This window comes from Camelina sativa, chromosome 11 (genome assembly GCF_000633955.1).
Source record: "Camelina sativa cultivar DH55 chromosome 11, Cs, whole genome shotgun sequence".
Classification (NCBI taxonomy): domain Eukaryota; kingdom Viridiplantae; phylum Streptophyta; class Magnoliopsida; order Brassicales; family Brassicaceae; genus Camelina; species Camelina sativa.
In genome coordinates this window covers 7162485-7185980 of record NC_025695.1, presented here as the reverse complement: position 1 = coordinate 7185980, position 23496 = coordinate 7162485, and the positions used below count along the sequence as shown (strand labels likewise).

The 23496-nt window shown below is 36.7% G+C and overlaps 5 protein-coding genes across 6 annotated transcripts in view; 1 reads left to right on the top strand and 4 right to left on the bottom strand.

Annotated features, from left to right (window-relative positions):
- Nucleotides 87-1363, bottom strand: LOC104722133 (uncharacterized protein At4g00950). The gene is made up of 2 exons (XM_010440245.2): nucleotides 651-1363; nucleotides 87-300 (listed from the first exon to the last, which is right to left on the bottom strand). The coding sequence occupies exons 1-2, from the start codon at nucleotides 1167-1169 to the stop codon at nucleotides 211-213; spliced, it is 609 nt and encodes a 202-aa protein (XP_010438547.1). The 5' UTR covers nucleotides 1170-1363; the 3' UTR covers nucleotides 87-210.
- On the bottom strand, nucleotides 11241-14130 carry LOC104722132 (beta-glucosidase 9-like). Of its 2 annotated transcripts, none has more exons than XM_010440243.2 (13): nucleotides 13920-14130; nucleotides 13754-13817; nucleotides 13606-13664; nucleotides 13428-13503; nucleotides 13255-13326; nucleotides 13084-13171; nucleotides 12721-12976; nucleotides 12518-12633; nucleotides 12204-12433; nucleotides 12089-12114; nucleotides 11887-11974; nucleotides 11656-11746; nucleotides 11241-11577 (listed from the first exon to the last, which is right to left on the bottom strand). In XM_010440243.2, the coding sequence occupies exons 1-13, from the start codon at nucleotides 14058-14060 to the stop codon at nucleotides 11340-11342; spliced, it is 1545 nt and encodes a 514-aa protein (XP_010438545.1). In that variant the 5' UTR covers nucleotides 14061-14130; the 3' UTR covers nucleotides 11241-11339. The 2 variants fall into 2 exon arrangements, with proteins under 2 accessions (XP_010438545.1, XP_010438546.1); XM_010440244.2 differs by having other exon boundaries at nucleotides 11340-11577; nucleotides 13606-13687.
- LOC104722131 (beta-glucosidase 10) lies at nucleotides 14342-17348 on the bottom strand. Its single transcript, XM_010440242.2, has 13 exons — nucleotides 17095-17348; nucleotides 16924-16987; nucleotides 16698-16753; nucleotides 16511-16586; nucleotides 16341-16412; nucleotides 16171-16258; nucleotides 15828-16083; nucleotides 15626-15741; nucleotides 15318-15541; nucleotides 15199-15224; nucleotides 15017-15104; nucleotides 14835-14925; nucleotides 14342-14751 (listed from the first exon to the last, which is right to left on the bottom strand). The coding sequence occupies exons 1-13, from the start codon at nucleotides 17224-17226 to the stop codon at nucleotides 14514-14516; spliced, it is 1527 nt and encodes a 508-aa protein (XP_010438544.1). The 5' UTR covers nucleotides 17227-17348; the 3' UTR covers nucleotides 14342-14513.
- LOC104722129 (phytolongin Phyl2.1) lies at nucleotides 17698-18558 on the bottom strand. The gene is given in 2 exon segments (XM_010440240.2): nucleotides 17698-18428; nucleotides 18431-18558. Coding segments are annotated over 2 exon segments (759 nt in total). The 5' UTR covers nucleotides 18534-18558; the 3' UTR covers nucleotides 17698-17772.
- LOC104727712 overlaps nucleotides 22712-23496 on the top strand; it is a 4353-nt gene continuing 3568 nt past the window's right edge. The window contains 2 exon segments of the mRNA XM_010446792.2: nucleotides 22712-22778; nucleotides 23340-23468. Of these exon segments, the coding sequence (XP_010445094.1) occupies nucleotides 22712-22778; nucleotides 23340-23468 (196 nt within the window).

Below are 23496 nucleotides of genomic sequence, written 5' to 3'. Positions count from 1 at the left end.
ATGCAAAATGATATCAAAATGTTTTAACCCTTGAATCACATAATCACAAAAGAAGCAGTGAAGTTCGAGGTTTGATTAAACTGTAGTAAAGTTAAACTGTAGTAATTATTTTTCTCATGTCTGTTAAATTATGTGGTGTATACAGATGGATATTAGTTCATAATTATCCAGAGAATTAAAAATAAATATTAAGAGATTCAGCTTAATTGCTTAAATATTGGAAGAACTCATTCTTGGAAGATTCTCTTGCCTACTACGCCTCCATGGAATCACTTGCTTAAATCCTTGGTAAACCCTTGCCTGCATTTTTTTAATTATGTAATCAAAATGATGAGCCTAAAATTATTTCATTAACCAACCATAAGTAGAAGATTAATAATAACCCCATACTATATAAAGGAATAGAAATAAGAGTAACCATACTACCCAAAGACTTTTTATCTGCACCTAAAAAGGACAGTTATTCAAATACCAAAAACGTTGAAATTATGTTTTGAAATATATAGTAGTCATTAAATAAAATTTGACTTTTTATGATAAAATGGTTGGGGTTTTGGAATAACGTAAGAATGTAATTAGACAACTAAAAAACGAGATTTTATAACAGTAAAAGGTGATCATGAGTCAAAACATGTGTTCCAAAAACTTACCAAGAATTGCGATTTGGACTGAGAAAGATTCAAGAGGCTTCCTTTTCTTTTGACCCTACTTATCTTCACCGTTGTTCCGCCGCCGCCGCCGCCGTCGTCGCAGCAGCGCCCATTCGTGGAACGTGAAAACTCGGATCTACCCTCAGAGTCTCTTTCGCTTCTCCTTTTCACCGATAAAGACCGGCGAGGTATATCGTAAGGACCATGGAGAACTGTGGTCGGGGATGGCTCATTCTCGGCTGGGAAAAACAGCCTCGGCGGAAGCTCAAGACACCTTACAACTCCTCCTCCTCCTCCTTCTCCTTCTCCGGGGTTATGCTTGGACGTCGGCGGTTTGTTCTCATCGGAGACGCGAGGCTTTCCGGGAGCTTCCTCCCATAGAAACGGGACCGATCCAGCGATGTTCACGGGTGGTGTCGCTAGGCCAGGGGTCTCACATGCTCTATTAAGTGGAATCGAGAACAGAGGAAGCTTAGGAGTCGCACAGAACCGTTCTTGATCATCAAATTCGAACTCCATCACTTTCTTTGACGTTATATGAAATGGGTTGGGATTTAAATAGAGAAAAAAGGTAACTATCTTGTTTTCGTCCGAATAATATGGACGAGCTCACAAAAAAAAAATGGAAAAGAGTTGTGTAAATAATGTGAGGAAGTGTATTTGAGTATGGAGTGTTGAATAGAAAAATTAAATAAAACGCTCCTTGTGGCGCTTCTTTATTCACGAGAGATGACCCAAAGAGAAGAGAAGAAAAAAATATACTATTACAAAGTGAGTGGTGGTCCTACGTTACGATTTTTTAACGTTGGGGGTCCTTTCAAATTTCATGTCGAGCCTTTATTGCTAAAAATAATACCATTATTAACTGTTATTACAAAAAAAAAAGAACAATAAAAACCAAGGCTGCGATAGTGGTACACTGGTACTGGTAACAATAAATGTAACAGCTATGTGTTCTGAAGTCTTTATCGTCGACAAAAATAAAATATCTTATTTTCTCAATTGACCATTATGGTGTTTTGACCATTATAGTGTTTCCTTATTAGATATGTGAGTTATGGACTGTGTAGTTGATCATCGTATATAAATCCCATGAAAGCTAAAGGAAATTATGACTAGACATGTAATCAACGGGTCATGTTAGTGTTGTTACTGCTTATTACACATATTTGAATTCGTACAGTATATTTCGATTCGATTGTGTATGTGTAAGCGTTAAAATAGAAGTGGTGGAATAAGAAAAGTGACTTAAACGTGGATGTTTAGAAGATTTGAATGGGTTTATCCAGCTAGACCGTCAAAGGTGAACACGATCATGACTATATATAGGTCACATTTACGATGAACTTGGAATGTGATGATAAGAATTTTGGCTATGTCAATATGCTATCTTAAGAGGAGTTTTTCCAAGGTTTTCGAGTTCTAATACTGATGACATCTACATTACAGAAAAACTACAAAGGAATCAGCCTTGTAAACAGAAAGAGTATCAAGGTCTCTGACAAATTATTCTACATTAAACAAATTTGGTGAAAGCGAGAAATCTGATGCGTTGAAAGTCAAAGGCTGTTCTTGTCTTTGCATGAGATATGTATGAGATGATGAGAATGGTGAAATGGTATATGCATTGAAAAAACAGATTTCGAGGATATTAGGCTGATCATGTTATCTTTGTGATCCTCCCTACTAAGTTGATATTTATTTTTCTGCTAAAAGAGAGCTTTGAGATTTCATGCAACTAGATAGTCCATGCATGCATGGCCTAATTAGCAGGACCTTGAGTTGAATGAGCGTATCTGATCATTATGTGCAACCTGCTCCGTATAATCGTTATCCAGGGTATTATTTCTTTGAAGAAACATCTAATTTTTAATCTGAATAATATCTTTAATTAGTGCAAGAATATTTAAAAAAAGTTGCAAAAGAAAAAAGAATAATCAGCGCTTTTTTTTTTTTTTTTAATAAATGTTACATTATATTCAAAAGAAATAAACGTTTTACATAGCTATAACAGAGCTTTTCTTAAAAGTAATACAGACAGCATGCTTAATAGGACTTTGTTGCAAACCAAACTTGAATACTGTGGCCTCCACCGATCATACTAAGTCGGGTGCGGACATTCTTATCAATCAGTTTGGTAAGTTTTTCTACCGTAGAAGGTGTCTCTCCATCTCGACGGTCATTCCTCTCCCTCCATAAAGAATGGATCGTGTTCTGAAACGTATAGCCCAAAAGAAACCTTGTGGACTTATCCAAATCGTTGCCACTAACTTAAGTCAGCACCTCCAACCAACTTGTTGTATATCTGTTTATTAGAAGTCCTTTAACCAGCTTTTCCCAAACCTGTTGAGAGAAGGGGCGGTGGAAAAACAAATGCTCTCTTGTTTCCAGTGGATGACTGCAGAAGGCACATTTTGTGTCGATATTTCGGTTCCAGGCCTGCATTCTCTCCCCAGTAGAGATCCTGTTTTTCACCACTAACCATGTGATGAAAACAAACTTTGGCGTCGCATAGGGAAACCAGATGGCTTTGTGAGATTCCAAAACTGGTTTAGCTTCACATATCTGTAACCATGTGTCCTTCGTTAAAAACTTATTCCGATAGCAATCATGCTTGCCTTTCCAAAGTGCTATGTCAGCCTCCCCTGTTCGTGAGGATTGACAATTCCGTATTTCCTCCTCGACGAGATTAAGCGTCGATTGTCTATGGTCCCGTCTCCTAGGCATATCCAAAACATCAGCCACAAAGCTAGAAAGCGGGATACATAGAACTATAGGTCCCCTATCTCCAACCTTGTCATAAATGCAACCCAATGTGCTCCAATCATCAAACCAAAATGAGGTGGATATACCGTTTCTCACTACAACCCAGGAGAACTGTTTAGCTAGAGTTCAATATTTAAGGAGCTTCCTCCAAATCCAAGAACCTGTATATGAGTTGCCTTTCTCAGACCACAACGAGCCTGACCGGATGAGATATCGCTGAACCCATAAGGAGTCCTTAGCTGATAAGAGCCGCTAAATTAACTTTAACATGCTTACTTTATTTGCTTCTACAACTGAACGGAGGCCTAGACCGCCTTCCTTTTTTGGTAAACAAACCTCCAACCAAGCAACTTTTGCCTTGGTAGACTGCAAGGTGGGACCAGACCACAGGAAAGCAGAGCAAAGCTTGTCAATAGCGGTGATACAAGCTTTAGGGAGTCGGAATGCAGAGATCCAAAAATTTGTAGTGCTGACAATGATCGAACTGATGAGTTGCAGTCTCCCTGCAAAAGAGAGAGACCTCGCAGTCCATGTGTTAATTTGCGATCTTATTTTTTCCAAGAGGGGAAGATAGTCATCCGAAGACATTCTCTTGGTTAGGAGAAGTAGACCGAGATATCGTACCGGTAAGAAACCAGAAGCGAAGGGGAACTGTTGCAGAATCTCTGCACGTTTATCCGGAAGGATACCAGCCGTTTAGATAGTAGACTTCTCTATGCTTATTCGTAAGCCAGAATGTATAGCGAAATCCTCAAAAACCGCCAGAGCACCTTCAATGGACTTCTGTTGTCCATCGACAAAGACCATCAGGCCATCCGCAAAGCATAAGTGCGTGAGTTTTAGGGACTTACAATTTGGGTGGAAACCAAACTTATGTGCCTTAGCAGCTTTGTCCAACTGGCGGGATAGGACGTTCATGCAGATGACAAAAAGATAAGGGCTTAAAGAACAACCTTGTCGAAGCCCTCTCTTGCTATTAAAATAGCCGGCTAGTTCCCCATTGACCTGGACCGAGAAGGAAGCAGTCGTGACACAGACTTGAATCCAGTGCACAAACTGTTCTGGAATGTCCATAGCTTTTAAAGTGTTAAGAAGAAAACCCCATTGCACAGAGTCGAATGCTTTGGAAATATCTATTTTCATCGCACACCGTGGAGAGATGGTATCTTTGTGGTAATCTTTAACCAGTTCTGTAGCCAAGAGAAGGTTCTCCATAAGCAACTTGTCCTTAACAAAAGCAGATTGGTTGTTGGAGATAAACTTTGGCAGGAGCACCTTCAGACGATTAGCAAGAATCTTAGAGATGATTTTGTAGAGAACGTTACAACATGATATAGGCCTGTAATCCTTCATAACCTGAGCTTTCTTCTTCTTAGGAATTAGTGCTAAGATAGTCGAATTGACCCCCTTAGGCATAAATCCTGTTTTGAAGAAAGATTGAATAGCGATCACACAATCCTCTCCCACCACCGACCAAGATTCTTTAAAGAACTCGTTAAAACCATCAGGACCAGGAGATTTATTAGCTGGCATGGCAAATAAAACCTTCTTAATCTCCTCCTTGGTGACCTCTTTAATAAGCAGAGACTTGTCATTTGCATCGCATTGGAACTCTAATATGTCTGCCAACTCCTTCGGAGACCATTCGACATAGTCAGCTGGTGAGAAGGAGAGGAAATCCCTGAAATATCTTTCAGCAACTATTTTAAGATGATCCTGAGTGCTAGCAATGCTCCCATCATCACATTGGATCTCCTTTATACGGTTTCGCATCTCTCGTAGTTTAGCTGATGCATAGAAAGCCTTATTTTTTTGATCTCCAACTTTAAGCCAGTGAAGTTTGGCTTTTTGTTGTAGATAACGTTTCTCAATGTCCGATAAAGACTTCCATTTGGCAAAGGCTTCCGCCTCCTCACGCACCGCCTGTGAAGAAGGGTTAACCATCTTCGCCTGTTGCAGTTGACAGAGAACAGAGTAAGCCTTCTTGGTTCTCTACGTGATGGTGCCCATTATTTCCTTCCCTATATTTCATAATAGTGGCTTCTAGCCCTTTAATGACTTGGAGACACGATGCATTGCAGAGGTAGAATGGAAAAGGGGAGGAGACTTTCGCCATTTGTCTGCAAGCACTCTGTGATACTCCAGGTGTGTCACTACTGGATTGACAAACTTAAAAGGTCGCCTAATCCGTTGTTCCTCCCCCGAAATATGAATCTGACATCGCAGATGATCAGAACAACCTCCAGGTTCAAAAACCGAATAGGACTGACCATATTGCTGCATCCACTATTGATTAACTAGAACTTTGTCTAATTTCTTACAGATGACCCCATCTTCCCTCTTATTACACCAGGTATATCTCTGTCCCTGATAACTCATATCCGTTAGTTCACAGTGTCGAACTAACTCCTGGAAATCTCGCATACCAAAGGGAACCATCGGTGCTACCGCATAAAGAGAATGGTTAATATTCTCCAGAACTTCATTAAAATCTCCCCCAATAAGCCATGCTTTATTACGAAACAGAGGAGAATCCTTATGGGAGCGAAGGTCTGCCCAGAGGGATTTCCGTTATGCCACAAGATTAGAAGCATAGACGAACGTCAGAAAAAACTCCTGTAGTCCCTCAACACAAACTGAAACCGTAATAAGTTGAGATGTTTTATAGATAGGTGTTACTCTCACGTTATCTCGCCACACTAACCACAACCTGCCTAGTCGATGCTCTTCATAATTAGTTAGAAGCGACCAGTTGGCAAACACTGACGGAAAAACTCGATCAACCCTCCTCTCCTTGATCTTTGTTTCTATTAAACAGCCAAAATCAAATCGACCACTATTTAGCCATTCACGGACAACACAATGCTTTTCTTTTTTATGAAAGTCTCTAATATTCTAGAAAAACCCTGACATCAGAGATTTTTGGAAGTATGACGAGTATTGACAGTGGTAGGTGGATGAATCCTAGAAATCTGGCCACCAACGTTATTTAGAAACTTATGTCCGTCTTTGGAAGCACGTGGAAAAGATTGCCTGAGCATCAAGTCTACTCCGACACCTGTTGACACTGTTGCTTCAGAAGTGGGTTTCGTAACCCCCAGAACCTGAACCTCACCAGAACCCGACTCCTCCTCCTCATCCTATTCCGACTCACCGTGTATATCATCCCTTATCTCAACCTTACCACTCAGACATGAAAAAGAGTTAGAGACAATGGAAGCCGCATCCTGGTTAGATGTCATTTGCTTTTAAGGACTACGAAGCCCCTTGGGTGGAGTACACCAGCCCGAGTCTCTTATTTCCCCTTGAATCTCCGCGGGTGGAACGTCATCTGCATTCCCACCTGTCTCCCCTACCTCAGTCATCGTAACAATGGGAACTGAGCCCAAGACAGCCGGAACTATCGCCACAGGCTCCTGAGACACTTCCGATACAGCCTGTGAAACAGAGGCCACCGCAACAAATACTTCCTCACCTCTCTTAACCTCCAGTTATCGCTTCTTGGTTAAACAGTCAGAAGTATTATGACCCCACTTGGAACAATTAGAACACCTTGGTGGCAGCCAGGGATAAACGAACTCAACCAATGTATCACCACCTTTCGCGGACTTAAACGACAAATGCTTTGGTAAGCTCTTTGTCAAGTCCACCTCCACAAATATATTTGCTTCAGTAAATGATTTACAAGCCTCTGTTTCCGGATGAAGTCTCTTCGGAGTGCCAAGAGGGCTAGTGATAGCACTCAACACCTTCCAAGAAAAATACTTCGGTGGGACATTCTTGACAATTACCCAAAGTGGCACAGATTTGATTTCATCATGTTCTGCATCAATAATGGGGCTCTATTTTGTGAGAACTACAGGAACTCCACAAAGGTTCCACATGCCTCTGCGCAAAACCCGCAGCCTTTACGCTCATCCTTAATACGAAATCTAACTGTAGTATTATCCACTACATGGACATCAATCTTTATCGTTGTATCTCCTAAAGTCCAAATCTTATTCACGAGAGCATGAATGCCTCCCACAAAGGGAGCCTTGGCTAAAAACTTCCCAACAAGAAAATCTTCCCATAAAGGGTGAGCCTCCTCAAAAACACTATCTGGGATCCGAATAGTCGGCACCCCATCAACCTCCTCAATAGGCAAATCCAGCTTTTCCATCGCATCGAAATCCTTGACCAAGGACACCCATGGTTTTTTGGGATCCTTACGGGTCCCACCCGACTTAACGTAAACTCCTTGTGCCTGAGTACCAACCGTAGTAACACCAGGCAAACCCGGAGCCGGAACAACACCAACACTACCCTCCTGACTTAGCGAATCCTCTCCACGAGGAAGCCCGCATGTATCATCACCGCTACCTTGAATCTCCCCCTCTTCAACCTCCACTCCAGACTTCACAATACCTTTGACTACCGGCGTGATAACCGCCGACGACATCGAAACGTGAGAAAGAAGCAAAAACCCTAAATCGCTGTTTTTTCACCCTCAGAGCAAAACGCACCGTTTAACACTCGATATAAGTTAGGTTCATAAGAATAATCAGCGTTACGAACTTAATTCAACTAAACCTCAAATAAATGTATCAGTATTAACAAACAAAAAAAGGAGCAATTATCAGTGACTAATCCCGTAAATCCAATCTAATTTTTAGGACCCATAATCATCTTTTATAAATATGAGCTTTTGGTTAATGACAATGACCGGGGGCTGGTGTGTTGCATGTAGTTTTTCAAGTTTTTGATTACTTGTTTAGTTTGGACATGGAATTCTCTTTACAGGAGTTGGCGTATCTGCAAAAAGATAACAAAAAGAGTAAAATTTTGTTATTTGTAAACCTACTAAAGTTTTAAAAGGTCGTGACACGTGACGTTAATTATATCATGAAATAATATACAAGGATGTTGGCAATTAAAAAACAAAGGCGTTTTCTACCGGTCTTACTGCAATGGACAACGCTCTGACAAAAGATTTGGTCATGCTGAACACGCCACTCAAACATGAGATGATCGGCACCCAAACTTTTGTTGAAATATGCATGTATATATGTCAAAAATATTTAGCTGTAACTAACTGTGCTATGACAGTTATTTTATGTAAACCACGAGTAGAAATTTACAGTACCAATTATGATTTCGTTCTCACCATATAAATATAGTATATAGATTTGCTGCTGCATATATAATTAATTTTTACCTGGTTCTATGCGAGCGGAGCGACCGATCATCATTGTAACCGTAATGAATAATGTGTTGTGAGACCATTTAAAAAAAAAAGAAAAGATAATGTGAGACCATCTGCCCAAATAGGCCCAACTCTTTCTTAACGTAAGGCCCGATCCCACTTTATACGTTAGACCCAACAACAATTTTTTTTTGTTGTTGTTGTTGTTGTTGTGCACCTACCCAACAACAACTAAAATTAGTAAATTACAACTTTTCAGGCAAATGATAAGGCGCTTCAATTCATGGTTTCAGTTCGATAAGGCGCTTCAATCCTTGTTTTTGTATTCCAAGTTCCTTAAGTAGTTTGGATATCTTGCCGTGTGAATTCAGAAGTCATATTTTAGGATTCATATATAATCTACTTCTGACAATAGTATAACAGTTTTTTTTTTTTTTCCAACAATAGTATAGCATATATACATCGTTAGTTTATCAAAGTTACGTTTTTTACGATCTACTAGGTTTTGAATCCATGCTATGTGTGGTTGATTACGGTAATAAAATATTATCTCATAAAAAAATTAAAATTAGTACTAAAAGAAAAAATTAAATTTCAGATACACAATTTTTAAAATATAAAAATCAGTTGTGTTATTAAATCAAATCTGATAAAAAAACATAAATTTAACTTGACGTCCAGGCGAGGCAAATCAAACTGATGACCTCACATATCCTAAACCATTTTCTTTGACCACCAGAAAAACGAAACAATTTTATAATCATGAATTTAACTCGTTTTCATATTTAATTGATCGCTACTACCTATGTTTTCGTGTTTTTATTCAATGTTTTCTTATTCTTCATATTCTTTCTTGTCATTTTCATTGTCAAATTTTGTGTTAATTGTCATAGTAACTTTTACCGTTTGGTTCTTCGTTATACTCTTTTTCTTCTTCTTCCTCGTCAACTTCTTCACATTCTTCCACTGAAAAACCTTTTTTTAGAATACCACACAACTTGTTAACCCATCAAACTCCAAAAACAAAATTATTTCTTTTCTCATAAAATTTGTGAAATTCAAGATTACCAGCATACTCAACACATGCACCCAATTACTGACAATTTTATCCATATACTTATTTGGTTTTAGATCCACGCGTTTAGAAACTTCTCAAACCAAAATCCTTACTTGGTTTATAATATTTTAAAAACATAATAAAATATATTAATAATTATTTATTTAATATGAATCATATGATATATAGAAATATGAGTAAACTATAAGAACATATTAATTATAAATAAATAATATCAATTATATTATATCATCAAAGAATATCAACCATATCATATTATCAAATAACTGTAACCGTATATAATAGTAACCGCTTGAACCGTAACCGTATTTAAACATAACGTTTAACCGTTTGTTAAACGATTCTGGTTAAGGTTACAAAAATTTCTAACCATAACCGATAGTTAATAAACCTTAACTGTGACAACCGTAACCCTGGTCATGCCTATGTATAGCTAATAAAACATGTGTGTTTGTCGTCCATCTTTCTTCTTTAAACCTCAAAATTTGACTTAAACATCAAATTAAGGTCTTGCGATGTCAATACTTCTTCCTTATACCCAAAAATAAAAAATTAATGAAAGAATATCAACTCATCTATAAAATCATACACAAAAATATGTTTTACAGCTCATAAGAAACAAAAAGCACAAATGTAGATAAATAAAATAATTTATGTTTTGCATCAATATTTATAATATTTTAAACTTTTAAAAGGTTTCGAAATATAAAATTTGAACCTTTTAAAAATTTTCAATATTTATAATATTTTAAACTTTTAAAATTTAAAACTTATAATATTTAAAAAAAAAAAGCTAAGAACTTTTAAAAGTTTCAATATTTATAATATTTAAACTTTTAAAATTTTTAAATATTATAATATTTTTTTGAAACTGTTTAAAGTTTTAATTTGATCAAATAAAAAACCATATCAAACCAAATAAAACTTTTAAACTTGGACGCCTGATAAATCAAATTTTCCTGCTCATTCGTTGTTGGAAGCATATTAATCTTATTTATACTGGTTCTGAACCATTGTCTAAAAAATTTCTAGCCGATATGGGATATTGTGTTTAGTTCTTTGATTTCCATAAATTTAAAATTTTCTTTTTTCTAAAAAATTCTGTAAATTTAAAAAATGTTAATGAATGACATGTCAAATCATGATAGATTGTTTAAAATAATTCTTAATATAGAAAATTCTGAAAATTGTATAAAATATTAATAAGTGATATGTCAAATTTCTATTGGTTGTTTAAAATCGTATATGGACGGCGTTAAGAGCTTACTTTTTATTAGTGTATTTCTGATTGTGATCGGTCTATGACAGTAGCTTGTTGTCAAAATGATGACCAGAGAAATTGAATCCAGACAGAAAAAATTTCATTTATATTTTCCTCCTTTATTGAAGCGTCTAGTGCGTTTTCGTGGACCAGTAAAAGTTGAGTGACGCATTTTTCCTATCCTTTCTTCATCCACACGCAAAACGCGACAAATATACACATGTGAAGAAGACTATAGGGATATCTTTCTCTTTTTTTCCCGTGAAGTGTAATCCTTGTGATTGTGACCGCTCATGAATATATTTCCAAAACTAACTCTTCCATTTTAAAATGCCAACCAACTCTCCATGTACATAATGTAGATGAAATAAACAAAACCAGTTCAACTGGTTAAATACATTACAATGACGAATAGCTAGAGAAGTTCCTCTTCAACTGAAAAGTATCTTGAGGGGCAACATCAATTGTACCATTGAGAAAACCAGTGTACCAAGAAACAGATAGCCTAGGAGACCTCTTGCGACCAGGATCGCTGAAATTCACATAGTACAATCCGAAGCTGGTCGAATATCCACCCAATAACTCATACAAATCAACCATCGACCATATAAGGTAACCTCTCATGTCCGATCCATTCCTGATCAATCAAAAGATTTGTCACAAACAGAGATTCAAGTAAATATGAGGACTAAAATATGCAGAAGGAGAATCATACTTGATGGCGTTGAGGACAGCACCAATGTAACCTTCAATGAAATCAATTCTTTTTGTGTCTTGCAGCATCGAATGGCTTTCCAAACGCGCACCTGTTTTTAATTCAAGAATTTGCAATTAATATGAAGAATCTTTTTTTTGTTTTCTGATAAAGAAAGAACAAGAAAGTGTGCTTTTGCAAGCAGACAAATCAGAGAGTAAGAAGACAAAAAGAAGAATGAAGTGTACGTACCATTTTCAAGAATGTATATTGGAGGATTGTTATAGCTATCCTTTAAATACTCAAGAGTATCTTCAAGACCCCATGGAGCAGCTTCCACCTTCAAGAAAAGCAATTGATGAATTAGGAAAATCTCCATATTAATCCAAGAAAATCAAAGTAGAGCTTTTATTTAGATAATTTATATGTATTCTGCAGATTTTTAGGACCTTACCGCAAAAAATGAAGAATTCCCAATGGCTGTCCAAAGAAAGAAAATTTATTAGCTAAAAGAGTTGAGAAGCTAAGCTTTTTATATTATTGATGATGATTAAAGAAGCTAAGCTTACGCGACACATATACGCCCATATCTTTAGTGAAGCCTTCTACGTCCATGGGAAAGATAGATGAAGCTGAGTATCGGTTTGTGACGGTGAATGTCGAGTAGTGAATAACTCCTACAAAGTCAGATGATCCTTTAACTTGCTCTAACTCTTCCTCTGAGAAAACCGGTAATCTCGATCCCACTGTTCTCTTTACTTCATCCGGATAGTCTCCAAATACCAAAGGCTTCAACAACCTGAGAGTTATCAATTTAGTCTTTGAGGTCTTGTCCTCAAGTTATTGAAACAATGATATTAAAGAAAGCTTTTTCTTTTCTCACCAGTCATAGAGGAAAGTTTGAGCTCTTTGAGTTGCGATTTCATCGTCCTTGGAGTTTGTAGCGGGAGTTAACCCCAATGCATATATACTAAACCCTATGGATCCTCTCTGCTTGCTCTGCACCATGAATATGAAATATGATCATACGGAGTTTTGAGGTTCGGGTTTTAAGAGTGAATATAAGAGATAGATATGTGTATATACCTTGTACTTTAGTTTATACAAGTTGTAAACAGAGGCATGAGCTAGCAATACGTTATGGCCTACAAGATATGGTTCTGTAGAAGAATTTCCCGTAGAACAATTGACGAGCATGTTAGGAGTACAACGTCCAGGCGGTCCGAGTCCTTGGCCATAAGAACCAATGGCGAATATTGTAGCTTCGTTTATTGGATTCCATAGCTTCACATGATCTCCAAACTCCCTGAAGCATACATCTGCGTAAGCAGTGAAGTCTTCTCTGCAGTATAAAAAAAAAACACATGCAACAATTTTTATTTTATTTTAAAAACAATTCATATAGAAAAGCTACTTTGTGTTAGATCATAGTCTTTGTTTATCTTTTACATGATTTTGCGGTTGACCCATCCTCCGTACTCATCTTCAAGAGACTGAGGATGATCATAGTGGTAAAGCGTAACTTGTGGTTCTATTCCTGTTAGTAGTTTGCCAAAACTTAAGTTAGAAGCTATATGAATTGGCTTAAAGTTGCGATAACATATAAAGACAAAACCTTACCATGGCTTTTTAGTTCTTTGATAAGGTTCTTGTAAAACAAGAGGCCTTTTGGGTTAACGAATCCTCTTCCATCTGAAAAGTTACAGAAGAAAAAAACCATTTAAAAAGGTCAAGAAACAAACATGGTTACTTACAAGAAGAAGAAACAAGGAAGAGGCGTTACTACTACTTACTAGGTATTAGTCTAGACCAGGAGATTGAGAATCTGAATGATTCCAAGCCCATTTCTGCCATCAGCTTAACATCTTCCTGCCAAAAGTAACAACAACATCGAACTTGAGAAAACAGAGCCAGAGACTAATTACGATAACTTCTTTGGAAAGTAAACGGCAAAAGAATGAGAGAAAGAACCTTGTATTTGTGATACCCATCAGATGCTATATCCCCATTACCTGTAATTCCAGCACGGTCTGCGAGTTTCGAACAAGAGTAACTAAAAAAGACTTTATTCGAAAGTTCAAACCCGTAAGATATGAATGTAACATAAAAATATACTTACCGGAGTGTACGAAAGTATCCCATATGCTAGGAGTTCTTCCGTCTTCATTGACAGCTCCTTCCCACTATATCCACAAATTTCCAAAAAAAGAAGTCCATTATATTAGACAAAACAGTAAAGAAGAAATTACATGAAGAACAGAGGATGAAAGCAGAGAGACTCGAACCTGATAAGCAGAAGTGGCGGCTCCGAAGAGGAAATCCTCTGGAAAATCGTTTCTGGTCAAGGCATCAACGGTAACGTAGCTTGTTGTCAAAAAGATGACCAGAAAAATGGAAAATAATAGAGATAAAGGTTTCATTTTCATTTTTTTTGCTACTTCTCGTCTGAGTGAGTTGTGGATATATAGATAACTAGATTCGGCAATTTGGCTCTCTTTGGTCTGAGTGAGTTATGGATAATCGAAGGGTCCCTTTGTTATATTCTTTAAATTACCAAACAACTTTGCATATTAAAATATGAATTTCGGAAAATAATTTAAATGGTTGATTGACATTTGCTTCTCTTTTTGGTTTATGCTAAAGTAAAATCACACTATTTTTTGCGATAAGAATGCTCATTTTAATTAACTTTTACACGTACATCATTTTTTTGTAAGTTACCTCAAACGGTTTAATTTTTATTATGCAACCTTTGTTGGTCTCAACAGCTACATGCATCATTTCATATGCAAATCTTATCAAACCATTTGCTAAGTGGCTGAGGTATTTCATAGTATAGATGAAATAAACTAAACCATGACCCTTTGGTTAAATACACATTACAACGAAGAAGAGCCAGAGGAGTTGCTCTCCAACTGAATGATATCATGAGAAGCAACATTGATTGTACCATCGAGAAAACCAGTGTACCAAGCAGCAGAGAGCTTTGGAGTTCTCTTGCGACCAGGATCGCTGAAATTCACATGGTACAATCCAAAGTTGGTCGTATATCCACTCAATAACTCATACATATCAATCATCGACCATACAAAGTAACCTTTTGTGTCCGATCCATTCCTGATCAGTCAAAAAGATTTGTCACAAAACACATAGTCAAGTAAATATGAGGACTAAAAGATGTAGAAGGTGGAGAATCATACTTGATGGCGTTGAGCACAGCACCAATGTAACCTTCAATGTAATCAATTCTTTCTGTGTCTTGTAGTGTCGAATTGCTATTCATCGGCTTACCTGTTTTCATATTAAAATATTTGCAATGAATCTTAATTAAGAACAAGAAAGTGTGCTTTCAAGCAGACAAACCAGAGAGTATCAAGTGTACCATTTTCAAGAATGTATATTGGGGGATTGTTATAGTTGTCCTTTATATACTCAAGAATATCTTCAAGACCCCATGGAGTAGCTTCCCACTTCAAGAAAAAAGCAATTGATCTTAGGAAAAATCAAACAAGAGCGCTTTTATTATAAGATTTATATGTATTCTGCATATTCGCAAGACCTTACCACAAGAAATGAAGAATTCCCAGTGGCTGTCCAAAGAAGAAGAATAATTAGTTAAAAAGAGTTGAGAAGCTAGTTTTTTTTTTTTTAATATTATTGATGATGTAAGAAGCTAAGCTTACAGATCATATAGACGCCCATGTCTTTAAAGAAGCCTTCGTTCATGGGAAAGAACGAAGGTGTGGGTCGGTTTGAGACATAGAATGTCGAGTAGTGAATCATTCCTACAAACTCAGATGATCCTTTAACTTGCTCTGACTCTTCCTTTGAGAAAACTGGTAATCTTGATCCCACGGTTTTCTTCATTTCATCCGGATAGTCTCCATATACCAAAGGCTTCAACAACCTGAAATTACTCAATTTAGTATTGAGATCTTGTCCTCAAGTTATTGAAACAAAAGAAATTAAAGAAATCTTTTTATTTTCTCACCAGCCAAAGAAGAAAGTTTTAGCTCTTTGAGTTGCGATTTCATCGTCCTTGGAGTTTGTATAGGGAGTAAACCCGAATGCATATATACTAATCCCTATGGATCCTCTCTGTTTGCTCTGCACCATCATATGAACTATGATCAATACGGAGTGGAGGTTCGGGGTTTTAAGAGCGAGTAAGAGAGATATATATATGTGTATACCTTGTACTTTAGTTTATACAATCTCGAAGCAGAGGCATGAGCTAGCAAAATGTTATGGCCTACAATATATGGTTCTGTAGAAGAATTTCCCATAGAACAATTGACGAATATGTTAGGAGAACAACGTCCAGGCGGCGAGATTCCTTGGCAATAAGAACCAAGGGCGAATATTGTAGCTTCGTTTATTGTAGTCCATAGCTTTACATCCTCCCCAAACTCTCTGAAACATACATCTGCAAAAGCAGTGAAGTCTTCTCTGCAGTATGAGAAAAAAACAAACAACATTTTTGATGTTATTTCTTACAATTCATATCAAAAAGCGACTTTGTTAGTAATCTTTTACATGATTTTGCGGTTGAGCCATCCTCCGTACTCATCTTCAAGAGACTGAGGATGATCATAGTGGTAAAGCGTAACTTGTGGTTCGATTCCTGTTAGTAGTGTTTGCAAAAACTTAAGTTAGAAGCTACGAATTGCTTAAAGTTGCGATTACATATAAAGACAAAACCTCACCATGGCTTTTTAGTTCTTTGATGAGGTTCTTGTAAAACAATAGGCCTTTTGGGTTAATGAGTCCTCTTCCATCTGAAAAGCCACAAAGACAATAAAGAGGTCAAGAAACAACATCGTTACTTGCAAGAAAAAAAAAAAGAAACCAGGAAGAAAGAGGCGTTACTACTTACTAGGTATTAGTCTTGACCAGGAGATTGAGAATCTAAATGAGTCTAAACCCATTTTTGCCATCAGCTTAACATCTTCCTGCCAAAAGTAACAACAACATCTAATTTGATAAAACAGAGCCAGAGACTTAGGATAAGTACTTCTTTGAAAAAGTAAACGGCAAAAGAATGAGAGAAAAAAAAAAAAAACCTTGTATTTGTGATACCCATCAGATGTTATATCTCCATTACCGCAAATTCTATTGTCTGCAAGTTTCCAACAAAGAGTGGCTCAAAAATTCGAAATATAAAACGCTAATAATATGGAACCACAGATTAAGTAACGTATGATATGAACCCCATACTGTTTTAGTCAACAACCTAGGAATTTATCTATTGGAAAATCCAAACCCATAAGATGTATATACAATACTTACGAGAGTGTGCGTAAGTATCCCATACGCTAGGAGTTCTTCCGTCTTCATCAACAGCTCCTTCCCACTATTATCCACAGATTCCCAACATAGCAAAGAACAACTCTATTATATTCGACAAAACAAAAAATAGGAAGAAGAACATACAAAATGAAGCAGCTGATAGACTCGAACCTGATAAGCAGAACTGGCGGCTCCGAAGAGAAAATCATCTGGAAAATCGTCTCTGGTAAAGGCATCAACAACAACGTAGCTTGTTGTCAAAGCGATGATTAGAATAACGGATAATAGAGATAGAGGTTTCATTATCTTCTTTATTTGGCTACTTTGATTCGTCTGAGTGAGTTCTGGAAGTAAGAATAATAATAATTGAAGTGTCTCTTTGTTTTATTGGATGATATATGAAGTTTAGTCGTGTGGTCTTGACTTTTAAGCAGTGGGAGTAACTGACCCATCTTTCCAATGAGACACTATATACGTGTCTTTTTTCGTCAACAGCTGTTTTAAAGATTTATTGGTGTACTAACTATTTCGGAAAAGAAAAAAAATGAGTGGAGCGTGTCAAAAAGGAAGGGTGAGTGGAGATTTTATGGAAAAAGGTCAGTCTACGCACGACATTGCAAACCAATACTAATGTAGTAACTGGATCTGGCTTGGATCCAATCTTCCCCGTCCAAATCACATAATGTGAACACAAGTAAGTAATCTGACAGCTAAAAGAAAAGGAAACCCATGATATTATTACAAAAAAAAAAAAACAAAAGTAAAACATTACCATCATCATCACAAACGTGTAAACCAAGAGGCATTTGATGAAGTTTTTCTGTATAAAAGTATTTTTTATTTATATATTTAACCTTGGAGGATGCATTGAAAGCCTTGACAAACCCAAAGCCAGATACAAAACAGAACAAGACAGATGCAGAGATCAAACAACAAAACAACCCAAACATGTTTCTTCCATATCTGTTTCGCCTTTTGTCTATGATGATGATGATCATGATGAATCATCAAACCATTTATAACTCCTTTATTACCTCCTCCTCCTAATGAATCCATCTTCTTCTCATCAGTATGCAATCTCTTCTTGTTCTTCAACACCCTCAACGGCTTGCCTAACAGCGGCATAAACGCACCACCGCCTTTTCGACCTCTAGACGAATCCAAACTCGGATTATTAATCTCCCTCGTCCTAGGAGAAGATCCAACAAACTCCAATTCCAAATCCTTATTCTTATTAGTAGTGATCTCAGCGAAGACTGGATCAAGCTTCGATTGGAGACAGTGTCGACTCGGATGATTAACAAGCGAATCCGCTGTGGATCCGTCTTCCATAAGAGACTCAGTAACCGATTTCAACCGATCGAAGAGCCAGAGAGACTCAGGTTTCGTAACGGCCTCGTCTAAGATGGCGAAATACGAAAAAAATTTTCCATCGATGATCAAAGCGTAAGTTCTCTTGCGTACTGTGTGAGAGACCATCGAGTGGTGAGGAGGCGCGTTCTCGAAGCTAGATCTTCGATTCCTGGCTCTTCATTCGAAACGAACTCCGCGAGAATCACTGTTCCTTTCGCAATGCAGGTGTAGAACAACATACGTGGATTCGTAATCATGTCTTTAAAATCAAATCGGAATCGAACAAAAATTTTTAGAAAATTCGATCCGATCTGAAACAGAGATTAGAGTGAGAGATCTATTGGGTCTTTAGAGAGATGATGCATCTTCTAGATTTCGAGATTTTCCAGGAAAAATGGTGGAAGAAGAGTTCCCATTATTGGCCAAACCAAAACAGATCGAACAAACAAACAAAAAGGTTAAAGCAGAAATTTACCGGGAAAAGAAAAAAAAAAGGAGTAAGCAGAATGACGATTACGTTGGTGAATGAATGTACCCTCGTAGTAGTTACTCTTTTACGATAATACCCCAGATTTTAGAGTAACACGTGGAAAAAGTTAATTCAGCCATCATTCGTCAATCCTAGTGCTGGACTCTGGACTGCCACCACGTGTTGGGAGAATAACGAATTTAGAGGTACGTCCGTGACTACTGGTTAAATTCGGTTTTGGCATAAGATATTTTATTATTTTTTATTCTAACACCGATTAGTTTTGTCCGGACTAATTAATTATTATACCATAAAAAGGATTAAGAAATGATTAAATAGAATCTGCAATCTTGTAAATTCTTATTTCTTTTTTCAAAAACCCTTCCATAAATTGTTTTTGTCTATGAATGAGTGTTTCATAATTAAGCTTAACAAGTAAAAGTTCATACTAATAATTAACTAGTCATCAGGTCATGTATACCTCAATATGTATGAGTAGGGTTTATATATATTGTTTTCACGTAGAAATGTGGTGTGTTAATTATTTGGTGTTAGTGAATTTGATGTAAGAATTCATAAGTTTTTTATTTATTTCATGGTAGATAAATGTGCTTGGTATAACCGCGCGTATGTATAACCAAAATAGAGTGTTTGGTTAAAAGTTAAAACCATCAAGAAGAAAGAAAAAATCATATCTTCATTTCAATAATGGGAATAAAGTTTTTTTAAGAAAAAATCGAGAGTAACCATAAATTGTGATAAGTTCGTAGAAGGTTCTGCATCTCGTCTTAGTTTGTCTCCGATGGAACCCACCACGAATCCGAATCGCACTCCAACCTCCGCCGGCGACGGTGTTATTGTAAAGTCGTGACTGGTTTAACAATTTGATAATATTCATAAATTCTTTTATATCGCCATTTCCTTATAGCTGCCAAAATATATCTTATTTTGTAAGTGTGAATGGTTTATATCACATTTTCTGTTTGCTCATGATTCCTTATTCTTCTGCTGTGCCACCGAGTCTAACAGTCAAAATATGACAAATATTTTCAAGAGATATGAAGAAATTTCAGGACAGATGATTAACTATTCGAAGTCGTCGATTATCTTTGGAACAAAAATCCATGAAGAGAAGCCACAGAGACTACAACGCAGATTGCGTATTACAAATGTTGGTGGTGGAGGTAAATATCTTGGTCTTCCAGAACAGTTTGGTAGGAAAAAAGCTGAATTATTTGAATACATTGTTGAGAGAGTCAAACAAAGAACAGAAGGATGGTCTCATAAATTTTTATCTCCAGCCGGGAAGGAGATAATGATTAAGTCAGTTGCTTTAGCTATGCCTGTGTATTCGATGAACTGTTTCCTTTTGCCCCAAAGTATCTACGATGACATTCACAGTGTTTTATCAACGTATTGGTGGGGAAAGAAGAGAGATAAACGTAAAATCCCTTGGGTAGCCTGGCATAGAATGTCATTACCAAAGAATGAAGGAGGTTTAGGCTTTAAAGACTTGCACAATTTTAATAGGGCTCTTTTGGCAAAACAAGCATGGAGAATCTTAAAGAACCCACAGAGCCTCCTTGCACAACTGTACAAAGGGTTGTATCATCCAACCCAATCTTTTCTCCAGGCTGAAACAAGGAATGGCTCTTCATATGGATGGCGATCGATTCAGACTGGGAAAGAACTACTCCGACTTGGCCTTCGAGCAAGGATTGAGAATGGTATAACAACAAAAATTTGGGAGGATTCTTGGTTACCTACGATGCCCCCTCGGCCAGCACATGGCCCAGTTCTAGACCCCCAAATGACTGTTTCGGACCTCTGGCAGGAGAATAAAAGAGAATGGAATCCTTATATATTTCAAGGAGTGCTTAACCCGGAGGATCAAGTCCTAGCACGAAGTATATACCTCTCAAAATACGCAGATCAGGATACCTTTGACTGGGTGTATACTAAGAATATGATATACAGTGTGAAGTCGGGCTACTGGGTAGCAACCCATATAGATGTCGATGAAGACAATGCTATTATTCCACCACAAGGATCAGCTATCTTAAAAGAAGATATTTGGAAACTCCATATCACTCCAAAGAATAAGACACTTCCTTTGGCGATGCTTATCAGGAGCAATGGCAACTTCAACAAATCTACGCACACGACAAATTCCAGCAAACCCAATCTGTCAAAGATGTTGCCTTGAGGATGAAACAACAAATCACATCTTACTCCAGTGTTCTTTTGCACAAGCTGTCTGGAAGAGTGTAAGCAGCATTTTAGGATATCACAGACTTGGTGATGATTTGGAGGATAATATTGGTAAGTTCCTGCAATTGTCAAAAATTCAATCTCTTCCTTCACTTCAACGCCTGTTGCCATTCTGGATCATGTGGCGCCTATGGAAAGCCAGAAATGATTTTCTCTTTCGAAAGATATCAAGACTACCTCATCAGGAAGCTACCAAAGGTAACAAGGAAGCACAAGAATGGATAGAAGTTCATTTGGATCAGACCATTATGTGTAACCTATCTCCTACAAACCAAAACCGCAAATCCGACAGATGTTCCCAATGGTCACCACCGCCAGACGGATGGCTAAAATGCAACTTTGACAGTGGCTTTGTGCAAAACCGGCCTTTCACAAATACAGGATGGCTTCTTCGTGATAGAAATGGATATGTGATACAAGCAATGGCTTCTTCGTGATAGAAATGGATATGTGATACAAGCAGGTTGTGCTAAACTACCACCTTCAGACTCGCCGATTCAAGCTGAAGCTTTAGGATTCATTCATGTTTTGCAAATGATGTGGGCCAATGGATTCCGATATGTATGATTCGAAAGTGACAACCAGGAATTGACAACGATCGTAAACAGAGGAGAGGATCATATCATGCTTGGATCGCTTATATAGGACATACGTTATTGGACTTCAAAGTTTCCTAACTCATCTCTGGATCATATAAACGGTGAGAGAAATAGTGCTGCGGATAAACTTGCTCAACATGCTTCTACAATTTCTTCTATGTATAATGTTTTTCCTGTACTCCCCCTTGGTTAACTGAATTCTTGTATCAACCATATACACTCTAATTAAATTTAGTTGTTAAAAAAAAAAAAAAAAAACAATTTGAGAATATTTCTTTTTAATATGAAAAAAAAAAATTAATTTCTTACAATTCTTGACTTTTGTACCACCTTACAGTTTGCAATAATCAGTTCATTCCAATTTGTATATAGCGTGAATTCAAAATTTAATGAGTACTCTAAATGGCGATATTTTTAATCCAAATTTGTTTTTTGAAATCATAGTGAAATCATATTTTGAAAAAGTGAAAATATGAATAAGTGCTATATGATTTATCTCCAATTGTTTTACGGTATTTTAATAAATACGAGAGTATATATTTGAAATAAATAAATCAATTCTATATAATTTTCTAAAAAATTGTAGAGAATTACATGTTCTAATCTAGTTAATTAGGAATAAAAAAATAATAACAAGGTTCTAAGTAAAAAGCACATAAACTTGAGAATAACGAATAATTAAACTTACATATTTGAATGTCCTTTTTGAAAGAGTTTGATAATATCACACACCTTTAAAATAAATATATGAGATTATTATCTTAAAATACAAAATAATCTGAACTGTTGAAGGAAGAAAGAAAAAAAGCACCTTATGTAGATGTTTTTTTGCAAATTTAAATTTTGGTGTTATTGTAACAATTTTATATATATGTCGACAAAAAAAATAGTGGAAAATTTCTCACATATTTCCCACTGATTTCATATGGCTATATGGCTCGTTTTATTTTGTAGAAGATTGGTAGGACATTCCCCTCCAATTTCCAGCAAAATTCTACGGTTGAAAAATTTCAGATAATATATAAGAAGGTTGTGGGCATATAAATAAGCATCCTCTCCGTCTCTCTTTGATATGATCAATTCTTCACCTTCTACAATGGCCACAACCACTCCTCAGCGTTCAATGGATGATGATCCCACAAAATCACCACAGCAAGACACAGGTAACTGCAGAGAAAATCTATGTACTGTTGGCTCCGACATTATATCATAAGACAGTGAACATATATAGAATGCAAATCATACATATGTTATTAAGCTTACCCAACGTTCTTATCGCATTTGGCATGTAGCATGGCAGTAGAGCGTGAGCACTGGAGCTAATAATTTGCGTTAGTATATATAGTTTAAGACTTACGTTACGTTGTGATTTGGTTTGGAAAAACAGTTTCATTTTATTCCTATTTTGCGCATTTTTATATATGTTCATGAAAACAAGAACAAAAGTCTTGAGATATAATAATATATAGAAAGATCTAAGTTAGTTGATTTTTTTTTTTTAATATAAGTTGGATGCATTCTATAACAGTAATAGTTTTTGGTGTTAGAGAGAATAGAGGATATCGCATGTATAATGTAGCACGCTAATCTGGTAGACAAATGTTGTTGATGCGCACATCATGAAGCAAGAAAACTATTTTAAGTTATCATGATCAAGAAAGTGTTAAAAGACAAAATTTGTGTTTTTCTTGAGTCCAATTAATAAAATGTTGTATTATACGTAGGAACCAAGAAAGAAGACAACAACAATAATGGATCTGAAGTTGTACATGACGAGACGAGAAGTCCCGATGAGGCTTTGGATGAGATAAAGAAGCAACAGACTCATAATCTCTACTGTCCTAACTGTAAACGTAACATTACCACAGATGCTGAAATCTT

Coding starts and splice junctions, on each gene's coding strand:
- LOC104722132 (XM_010440243.2), bottom strand. CDS start 14,060: ATGAAAATGAAACCTTTATCTCTATTATTTTCCATTTTTCTGGTCATC. Junction 13,665..13,753: donor GGATACTTTCGTACACTCCG/GTAAGTATATTT, acceptor CGAAACTCGCAG/ACCGTGCTGGAATTACAGGT. Junction 12,977..13,083: donor TGGGTCAACCGCAAAATCAT/GTAAAAGATAAA, acceptor TTTATACTGCAG/AGAAGACTTCACTGCTTACG.
- LOC104722133 (XM_010440245.2), bottom strand. CDS start 1,169: ATGGAGTTCGAATTTGATGATCAAGAACGGTTCTGTGCGACTCCTAAG. Junction 301..650: donor AGTCCAAATCGCAATTCTTG/GTAAGTTTTTGG, acceptor AAAAAAATGCAG/GCAAGGGTTTACCAAGGATT.
- LOC104722131 (XM_010440242.2), bottom strand. CDS start 17,226: ATGAAACCTCTATCTCTATTATCCGTTATTCTAATCATCGCTTTGACA. Junction 16,754..16,923: donor GGATACTTACGCACACTCTC/GTAAGTATTGTA, acceptor GGAAACTTGCAG/ACAATAGAATTTGCGGTAAT. Junction 15,105..15,198: donor GGAATTCTTCATTTCTTGTG/GTAAGGTCTTGC, acceptor TTTTTCTTGAAG/TGGGAAGCTACTCCATGGGG.